This window comes from Nestor notabilis, unplaced genomic scaffold, assembly GCF_000696875.1.
Source record: "Nestor notabilis isolate BGI_N333 unplaced genomic scaffold, ASM69687v1 scaffold34503, whole genome shotgun sequence".
Classification (NCBI taxonomy): domain Eukaryota; kingdom Metazoa; phylum Chordata; class Aves; order Psittaciformes; family Psittacidae; genus Nestor; species Nestor notabilis.
The window spans coordinates 1,069-11,898 of record NW_009923910.1 but is presented as its reverse complement, the minus strand read 5'-3'; the positions used below and the strand labels follow the sequence as shown (position 1 = coordinate 11,898).

General features: G+C 39.6%; 1 protein-coding gene across 1 annotated transcript; it reads right to left on the bottom strand.

The window, feature by feature from the left end:
• Nucleotides 1–1,510: 1,510 nt before the first annotated feature.
• LOC104404050 (PDZ and LIM domain protein 5-like) lies at nucleotides 1,511–10,624 on the bottom strand (the record flags this gene model as incomplete). Its single annotated transcript, XM_010012392.1, has 5 exons — nucleotides 1,511–1,604; nucleotides 2,240–2,276; nucleotides 3,607–3,779; nucleotides 8,727–9,133; nucleotides 10,582–10,624. Coding segments are annotated over 5 exons (754 nt in total), but the record flags the coding sequence as incomplete, so codon positions are not given.
• Between the last annotated feature and the right edge of the window lie 206 nt (nucleotides 10,625–10,830).

Below are 10,830 nucleotides of genomic sequence, written 5' to 3'. Positions count from 1 at the left end.
TAAAGATAAAATGACAAATACCATAAGCTACTGCTGTACTGTATAGGAGTATAAACCATCTGAAAAGGAAACACAGGCTTAAAAAGCTTCCAAGGGTCTCCTACTTCACTTTTGTGCAATAAAAAAGCCTACCCCCCCCAAGTCTGCAGAAGCATTTGCAGTAGACATCAGTTTATTCACAGGACCAATGCCACTAGAAAAGCATGTAGGTCAGCTGCACAAACTACAAGCCATTGCAGTGGTTCCTATTAAGCAGTTAGGAAAGACTTGGCTTTTATATGTGCTTTACAATTGACTTTTGAGCTTTGTAACTTCTCTGATTCAGTAAGCATTGCAAAAGACAACAGTGAGTTTTACTTAGTAAAATTCTGACTCCTGTAACCACCCAAAGGTCCTTTATTTTATTGGCATCTACAAATGTTGTGTAAATTTTCACAACACACATATCCCATTCTACTTCTGTGGTAATGTTTTACAGTTCAGGTTGTTTCTTCTACAGAGCAGGGATTTAATTGTTTCTCTTAATAATATAATCTGTGAAGGTGCAATGGAATTACAGCTCCGTGCATGAAAGGAATATTCAAGGAGTCAGAGAGACTCAAAAGAAAAACAGACAGAGCTAAGATAAAAGCAACTTTTATTAAAATACTCTTCAAGCTTCAGAAAGCATAAATTAATGAATGTGTAGCTACTATAATACATTATTTTACAGGAGAACAATAGGGCCACAAAGCTTTTATAAACAAAAAAAGCCTATGAGCTTCACACTGAAATAAATACTACTATCTTATCTTGTTCTTGTTAGAGGATGTTTTGAAGATTTTACAGGTACAGAGCAACATTCTGCTTAATTTTTTCTAAGTTTTCCACAATACAAACGTATTATTAGTCTAAGCAGCAGAATCCTTATATTGAGCTTGCACTTCGATTTGCAACACTGGATTTTTTTTTTTTTAATTTATTTTTTGTTTGCTTAAAAGCAGTCTGCCTTCTTCTTGTACTTGGTAAAACATTTACAACCACTCTAAAATTGACCTGCTGAAAATCTAGTGAAATCCAAGAATATTATCCTGGTAGTTTGAAATAAGTGCATACAGTCTCTCTTCGTCTTCTTCCCCCAGACCCAAAATACAATTTCTTATTCTTCTGTTCATAACGTTCTTCCTAACAACCTACAGTAACTCAAACTCAGCAATGCAAATTCCTCCTTTGAGGCAGCAAAAGAACTGCCACAGCCACCTCCTCCCCCACACTGGGAGATTGAGGCACCCAAGTTGTTCTGTTTTAAAATCGATTTTTTTGTCAACTAGTGATTAGCGCAAGAACATTTTCATCTCATTTTTTACACATCAGTAGGAAAGTGTTAGAAAAGTATAGAAAAGGATAGAATTTCTCTCGCAGTAAGGCTAATGAAATAAATTTTTTCTTTTTTTTTTTCTTTTTTGCAAAGCAGATGGAAAAGAAGGAAACAAGGAAATATTTGTGTCATGTTTCTGCTACTTGGGTAAAATCACTGGACATTAAGAACACGTGCTGAGACTTCATGGTGCCAGTCACGTAATTTTGTATATTTGGGACTAAAGACGTGGATGGGAACCTTTTCCCTGTGGAAAGAAGTGATAGAAGAAAAATAAGAAAGAAAGAAAGAAAGATTGTCTTAAGCAGTTTCACAAGTAAGCATGCAGCCTCCATGCAATACTCCTGTCTGCACATTGCCTTCCTCTCTGTCAAAAACCTGGATCCAGTGTTAGGCAAAGTCAGCAGAAAATCTCCCACTGACGGCAAGAAGCATTAGATTTAGCCACTGGTTGATCCTCATTTTGAACAACGCTTATTCCAAAGCAAGGAGACAGCTGACCCTCATTTGCAGTCCAGAACAATAATACTTTCCAGCTATGCCTTGCAATCTGAACCACACTGGCAAATCAAAAATGCCTGGTTAGATTTAGGAAAAGGAAAACACAACTGACAAGTTGACCTTGCACAGAAAACCAAATCAGTCCAAGTTTATGGAAAATCTCAAACTCTCGCACAAACAATACTGGACTGCAGCAAACAGATACTTAAAAGGTCTGTCTACATGGAAAAAGATCTTGAGTTTTACATGCTGAAGTGAAAGGCAAAAAAAGCAGCAACCCTTTAAAAACACCAAATGTCACACAAATGCACCAAACACTATCAGTTAAGAATTAAGACGTGCAAAGTATTAAAGTAATAAAAATGCAAAACATCAACTCACTTAGTCTTCTTTGGAGCTTCATGTTCTGGTTCCTTCACTGCAAGAAAGCAGAAAGCTTTTATTTTCTACGGCACTAAAGGCATTGTACCACCATACACTGCTATCCTCCCCTGTGCCAATGCATTCACAATAAAAGTTACAAAAACGCCTGTTAGGACTCCTCGATTCTAAATACATCCCAGTGAAAATGAGCTATGTCTATAAACTTCAAGAGCCCCTTTGCCAGAAGGATTGCTGAAAGGTGGCTCTGCTGGTCTCTACCCTTTCCCTTGGCACACTCTCCAAGTTGGCATTCAGAAAGGCGGTTAGAAAGGGGAAGATGAATGGAAGTTGGGAGGCATTTCTTTTGGACGAACAGCCAGTGCGTTTATATGCTGATAATCCAAGCATCTGCTTACAGCCAGGCTGTGACCCATCAAGGTAACTGTCCAAGTGGAGAATATTTATCACACATGGCTAATAATCCTTATTTGGGAATAGGTTATCATTGGCTTCTAGAGTAATTCTGCCAGAGAATCAGTAGTCGATTTAATCAAACCTGCCCCCAGGGAGGGGGTCCGGTTTCCTCACTGCTTTCTTTATTGTAACACTAGCTGTGAAAAGCAGAATGAAATAATCACCTCTGTATGAGCTGCCTCAGTCTGAACATGACTGAGCTCAAATCTCTTGATGGTACTTCTGATGGCTTTTACATACCATTACAGATCTCAGCCAATGAATTGTAACTGACAGCATATGAAATTGAAGTTTTACCATAAAATTATATGACTGGGAATTAATCATTTGTTCCAGTCCACAGTACATGTAATCAAACCATAGCACAAGTAGAGGATGAAAACATAACCTGGGAAAAAAACCCAAGGAACTATGGATTTATGCTTCTGTTTGACTAAAGCACTGCAGATCACACACCTTTGGCATGACTGTCAAAGATTTTCTACGTGCCTGAAAACACCTTAAGTTTTCTGAAGTACTAAATTTGAACAGGAATGTCACTGTTTTGGTGATACAGGAGGGGAAAGAAACAAGAAATATATATCTGCTAACATCTTTGGGTGTAGAAATATAAATATTAAGACTTATATAGAATGTATTAATCGTGAACCCAATCAGGAATAATGTCCAGAAATGTCTATGTTCTGAGCTAGTTTTTGTAGTTTTACAAAAATACTTTTCTATGATAGTCTTCTGAAATATTTTTCTTTCAAAGAGCTCACCAAAATTCTGCCTACTGAATTTATTATCCAAGAGGGAAAATGGAAGAAATGTGACTGAATCCTTTTACCACTTATTCCCACTCCCAGCTATTAAAAACATCTATCAGTCCAAGGCCATTAACTTTACTTGGTTTACACCAAACTACTCACTATGATCAGTGCCGGTGATTTGGGCAAGAATGCGGAAAGAGCGGGACTGGGTGGTGCCTGTCCGGGGATGCCAGTCTTCAGTGTCTTCAATCAGTCGCTTCTTGCTGGCATCGCTGTGGGTGGGTGTGTGGTAGAACTCTGTGTAGGTATCCACAATGTGCTTCCGTGGGGGGCTGCGGCAAGGAGAGGAGAGAGCGATGAGTAAACAGCTTCAGAGACCGCTGGGGTTGGTGTAGCTACAAAGACACAGGCAGAACTGTGACTTTTCACAGCATTAAAAGGCAGCTTCTGTATTTGGATGCAGATGTGCCGCAGTGAGCTTGTAGAGGCATACCTGAACACAGATTCAGTTCTCTGACCCAAACACAGCTTTATAATTACTCTAACATGACTAAAATATTTTTCCTTATTTCACCGCCAGAACATTTGAAACAGTAAAAGACAGTGTTATCAAGACATTTACATGTTTAAATGTTTACCGTTTGGGTGGGGTTTTCCTTGGAGATGATAGAGTGAGACAGCAAGAGAAAGATTTCCCAGCATAAACAGGAAAAGGAGAAAAAGAAAACAAGAAATAAAGTCAGAAAGTTGAAAGAGAAGTGCAGCTAAATTATTCTATTGAACTAGTTTTGTGGGAAAGGACACTGAAATCCGATTATTAGTGACATTCTTATTCTACTACCAAAACTACAGCACAGAATTCCCATACTTAAACTTGCATCCATTTCCTCTCCAGGATGAGAGGGGAATTTCTTTTGGTAAAGCAGGGTAGTCTACTTAGTTCAGTTCAGATGCTCTTCAACAAATTCTCCCCTTGGCTCACAAAAGGCAAAGCACTAACTGTGTGCAAGTCTTTTGCACTTGGCAAAGCCTGGATCAGGCCGAGGCCATTTAAAAGAGTAGGCAGCAACGTTCTGGAGCATAATGTGGAGATACTGATGCTCAATACCCTCTCTGAAAATCAAAAAAGTGGGGTGATGTTTCATCTGGAAACCTTTCCCACAGTAACCTGCATGCTAATATCAATCCCTGCACTAGCACACTTGCAAGAAAACAGGATTTTAAAGCTTTGTTTTCAGTAACTGATGTAAAGAACTTGTAATGGCACTGACCAATTTAGGAAAAGGGAACGGAAGATCCATACTACATACATATTACTCCTAAATGCCATATTTGTTATTCCAAAGCATTAATCTTCAAAACTCTTTAAACATACACCTACTTTTACATAATTTACAGGAGATTAATTGTGCAAAACTAGCTCCTTAGGCATAATAATTTAAACAAAAAAAACCCAACAAAACCTAAAAAGTTACTTGCATTTTTGCCACTGCTTCCCCACTGTACTCTTAATGTCCAAAGTATTTATGGTGAAGAAAGATGGAAAATATGAATGAGCATGATGTAAATTATTAATTGTCAGCACGTAAGAATTAGGTCCACTCGATGGAATGCATTAGGAAATACTTAAGCTTAAAAGAATACTTAATACATGAAAGACCAATGTGAAAGGTATCACACAAAATTATACTGAAAGATTTAATTTATTGACACACAGTATTAGTGAAGTATGCATATATCAAAGCTCCTAAAAGACAGAGAGGTATAGAAAGAAGGACAGTGGTATTTCCAGGATGGAGTACAAGAAGTACAGAGAACAATGAAGTAAAGCATCAGACATTATTAAAAAGCATTTAATTGCAAAAATAAAATCTGAACATTAAAGCAGTAATTAAGGGTGTGGAACTACATGGAAATGTAATTATTTACATGCAGTTGACTGCATGCAAATGCAGCAAATGCCGCAGTGAAGTACTTTTTTGAAAGTACTATTATAAAAAAAATAGCCCCCTGACCTTTTGTGGATCCTACTGGTCCCTTTTTTAAGGCTTAAGAGTCCACTAGTAATGACTCGTTGAGGCCACAAGGTGGTGCCAGAGACAAAGGAAAAGTCAATGAGACAAGGCTCTGCCTTAACTCAGCCCTCAGGTAAGGGGAGAAAAGACAAGCCAGTGAACCCTCAATCATGTTTACGATCCCCAGTATGTACAAGTCACATCTGGATGCACACGGATGTTACTCTTATTTTTGCTGTATAAATTCAGTATCTCTTCATTCCACAGTCCTCACACCACTGTTGCTTTTATAGGGTACTCCACCATTAACTAGTTGTATTACCAGCACCAACTAGCCATAACTGCACTAAGAAATTATCAATACACACAAACACCACACAAAAATAATAATAATTTTTCAAAAGCTGCAAAATGTAACACACTGGGAACAGCAAGATCACATTATGTCCAATGCAGACAAAACCATTTACTGCACTAAGAAGTTACAAAGAAGAGCTGAAGCTGTTGCGCAAAATGTAAATATAAAACCTCAAGAGTTATAGTTTTTCAGAACAATACATGCTGGTTATACCAACAGGAAAAATGATCATAATTCAACTCAAGTGCTGTTGATACTAACTTTATCATTGTTGTTATCTGCAAGGGAAAAAAAAAAAAGAAAAGAAAAGAAAAGGTATTTGATGTGTTAATATATTCTTTGCTTCTTGAAATATTACAGGAATTTCCAAATCCAAGCTCTGGTAAAGCCATATATCATGTAATTCAAGCTTAAAACCATCAAGAGAACCTACAAGGGAAAAAATTAGCCCAGCTGAGCTTAAACTGAGTGAAATCTGTCAACCTCTTACCTGTTGAAAGCAGCAGGCACGTTTTCATGCAAGAGTTGGCAGAAGGTCTTGAATAAAGCATAATTGCACAGCCTAGAAACTGCTTTCTTTCTAAGCCATGACTAAACAAGGGAAACAAAACTTCCTTCCTCATCCTGAAGTGAAGGCAAATAGTTATATCCTGAATGTGGGTTGAGGGGAGCCAGAAGGAAGAGAGGACATTCTGAGTACAAGGTGCATGTCAGAAGAACTGCATTTGCCCAGTAGAGCTATGAACAAGATACGAACTATCCCCCACCCTTTTATTTCTTTTGAGAAAATTAATAACATGAAACACAGAAGTAAAATGGAATTTATTTCCGACTGCTCAATTATTCCAAACTTCAGTGTTCCTGACATTTCATAAAATGTCACTGATTCCATTTTCAGTGGGGAGGGAGATGATATGCTTCATTGTAAAAATGTGATTTTTGCAAGTAAAACTAAGTAAGTAGTGTGGAGGCAGACATCATAACAACTGTAGGGGGTTTTGTTTGCTTCGTTTTGATTTCTGCCTTCAACCACAAGATAGTTTGACAGCCCAAATACACTACTGCAAGGAAGATGTCAAAATAAAGTAGGTTTTTACAGTTCTGAACATTTTCAAGCTTTCCCAAACTAGATCTTGAAGGTTGGCAGCAAAACAGGGATTTCTTCACCTGTCAGCTGTGATACTCTTCAGTTGGTATGATTAATCTCATAACTATTAGATAGGGCACGAAACAGTGCTCACCCAGTCATCCTATCTTGTTTGTCAGGTGCTTACTCTACACTTCCAGCATTTCCCTCCAGGAGACTTAGTTTTATTGCTACTGTTCCTCCTTTTCAGCACTAATTACTGCTTTTAAATACTCCTCACACAGTTATTTGCTAAAACAACATTCCTGGAAGGATAAGAGATGGTTTGCCAAAGTATTCAACAAGTCGGCCAGCATCAAGCAAGTCCTTGGGTTTTCCCAATTTCATCCCACTTCTATGCAGCGCGGACTCTTGCCATCAGCTGTTTAAGAAAGGGCTGGAAGTTACCGTAACAACAGTGTGATATAAAATGCATACAGACTGCTTTATACGAGTCCACATATGGAAAACATTCGTACTGCAATATAAAGGGAATAGGTACCTTAAGAAGTTTCCCCTCCCATGAGACACTCAACTGAAACTGCAATTTATTCTGTATTTCAGTCGATGGGGATGTTTACCTTTCTGTAGGTACTCTTCATATACTTTACATACCAAGAGAATATCAGACGAGAGGCACTAGGTCTATTCCTACAGCCCCTTTCCTTCGAGGGATGTGAAACAGTTGACCACAGCTTTTAGGTTTTAAGCCCAGGTTTTACGTTCTCAAGATTGAAGAGAAACCTGTAGTTCCCCTCCAGCCCCTTTTATTACTTAATTCAATCCTCTGGACACTGCTGCTGGGCACAGAGGCCAACTGGCATGGGACCACTCCTGCCCAGCCTCCTCCCCTCCCCACAGCACAGCAGCCGCTGGGAACCAGTCCCTAAGGCACTACAGCTCCCAAGCCCTGCCCAGGAATCTCTGGGAGAGCCCAAGGTGGCCCCTGCCAAAAGCATGATGCTGAAACAGGGTCGCACTGCACATCTGAGTGCCCAGGATTGCTGCTGGGCTCAGTTTAATTTATTAATCTTCATTTATTAGTCTAGATGCTACACAGTATACAGAGTAAGCCTTTTATGCAGCCTTGCAGTACCCTAAATGTTAGGTCTTCACTATTCCTTTAACAATTTATTTGAATATGAAAGTTTTAAAACTGTATTTCTTTTTTAGGATAAAGGCAACATTAAAAGCTGAGATACTATAATGCTACAAAAAATCTGCCTAACCCTGCTGGATTCCTTGAATGCACCTTGAAATTTCTCATGTGTCCTTGCATGTGTGTGCAGAGAAGTAATGTGACATCTCTCCCTTTGCCTCCCTTCTGGGGCCTCTCTCCACAGGTCCTGCTTGGTCTTTCAGAGCATCTCATTCCCAGCCATCACAGCACCCACTGACAGACCACTCCTGCATTTTTGAGTGCCTGCTGCTTTCAGTCACTGTATGTAGAGTCAAAACGCACAGTGAGACACAGACATTGAAATTAATACCAGGCTTGTTATAAGGTCCAGAACACATCATGATACAACCCATTGTGTAAAGCATTTTGTGGTCCTGGTTCAATTTAGCCGTGACACTTCATAAACCGATATGTCACTCCTGAGAAAAATCATCACCTTGACCCCTCGAAGCATCCCTTTTAAAACACGAGTCCTTCCCTCAGAGGTTCACTTCTGAGGATGAAGTGACTCCTCCAAGCTGTGTTTTACTTAGCCCTTAAACAAGCCCGGCTTTTTTCCTGTGAGGAAAGACCCTCACAGCAAAAAAAAATCCCACCTACCCATTTTGCTGTTTACTCTCCCCCTGGTTTTCTCTGAATCCTCGTCGTGGCCCCTCGGCTACATCCTGGGTGCCGTCGCCAGCAGAGGCGCTCGGGCCGGCATTGTGCGCGGCGGGCTGCCGTGGGACATTAACTGCAGGTTTAGCAGCGCTCAGCACCGGTGACCGCTGCTCAGCGTTAGGCTTGGCGTTAACATGCAGTCCGGGCACAGCGAATGGGGCCGGGGCGGCAGCCGCCTGGGCCGGGGTGAAGGCGGAGGATGGTGATGGGATGGAGGTGACTTTGGAAGAGGTTACGGCTCCAAACGGCCTTGGTGTCTTATTGTAAGCCACGCTCACCGTGGCAGTGACTTTGGGTGCAACAGCAGAGGCAATGGGCACAGGCTTAACTACTTCTGTAGGTTCTCCCTATGCGAGATGAAAAAACAAAAAAGAAACACACAAAACCACGCCAAACGCATGCACATTCCTCAGCAGGGATTTTCACTGCTCTCACAGGAGATAACCCACCTAGCGTGAAACCACGAAGCACAGAAGCAAGCTTTACCAAGAATGCAGCCATGAAGTGTATGGAAGAAAACAAGCCATGCGTTTAAGGAAAGGGAATGATCCAAGCATGCACAATCAAAATGCAGTCCCATGAAGATAACTCTTCTCATCTTATCCAAAACAGACACCCCACAAATCAAATTCAAGAGAAACTAAAGAACTACTCTACTGTAAAACCCACTGGGTAAACTCATGTGGAAAAAATTAGTGGCTTCTTATAAAATCCACATTCCACCTCTCAAACCCAATTTGAGATACGTATGTTCCCCATAAACAAACAGCATGGGTATGTGTACACATACACTGTATGTATTTATCTGTTGATATGGCCCTTAAGAGTGGAACCAGAGCCCTGGAGCTCACTTATTAAGTGGCCAGTGCTTCAAGACTCGGTGAGCTTTTCCCGTTGCACTCCATCAATGGCCCCAACATCTTCATATACCCTTGTCAGATTAAAACATTCAAAAAAATACAAAACAATAAGTATTGTTTCCCCGGGAGCTAGGTTTTAACATGGTAGTTCCCAAACTGTGGCCTTTCAAATCACAGTCAGCAAAGCAGTAATATACGATAAATTACTTATGTCCACTGGAGAGGATCTTCATGTATAGGCCATTTGTAAGCAATTTCAGGTTTGCAAACAGCCTTCTTATCCAAAAGAGGGATTTGCTTGAGAACAAAACATTAGAAGCACTTGAGAACAAATAATTCCCCAGGGTTTTAAGGAAACTGAGGGGAACTGTTCTATCAAACTCTAGTATTTAGATAAGCTTCTTCTGAATACAAAGGAAGATTTCACTGCCCATTAAAAAATCCCCAGCCAAACAAAATAAAAAAACCTGAAACAACATAAAAAAAAAAACCCAAAAAAACAAACAATAAAAAACCCCCATCAAAATAGCAAAAAAATGCAACTCCCCAAAAACCCCAAAAACCAGAAACCAAAAACAAACCCAAATAAAAAACCCACCAAAAAAAGCCCACTAACGTTTCTCCCTTAGGGATAAAGGTAAAACTTGAGCAAATTCCCAAAAGCAGGAAGCAAATATTTACTAAGCTTTTTTTTCTGTTTTAATAATCATTTGTCAGGTCTTTTAATTGTCTCTTTTTTCTTTTTTAGGGGGTGGACAGGGAACACTCAAAGATTCAAATGCTGCAATGCTCTTAATGTAAGATAAGGAAATCAAGCATGTTATATAGAGAGGAAAGTTTGAATGAATGCTTATCAACAACAGGGTTTGACAGATGGGTAACAGTTAGAGCCAAATGCCACAACCAACACTTCTTGGTTGTGATGATGTACATACCTTGGGTACCTGAACAATATCAGGTTTTTGTACAGATGACACTCTGGAAGAGAAAAAAACATACGCATAAGTGTAAAAACCAAAGTTCTTTAATGTTTAAACATTTTCCTCTTCCAAATCATCATGTCATCACAGACACATAAAACATTACATTTTGTTTCCTCTAAAGGAAACAGAAGTATTTCAGTTACACCTACAACACTGTTGTTAACACAAGGAAACAGCAAAACCAAACTGGATTAATTTATC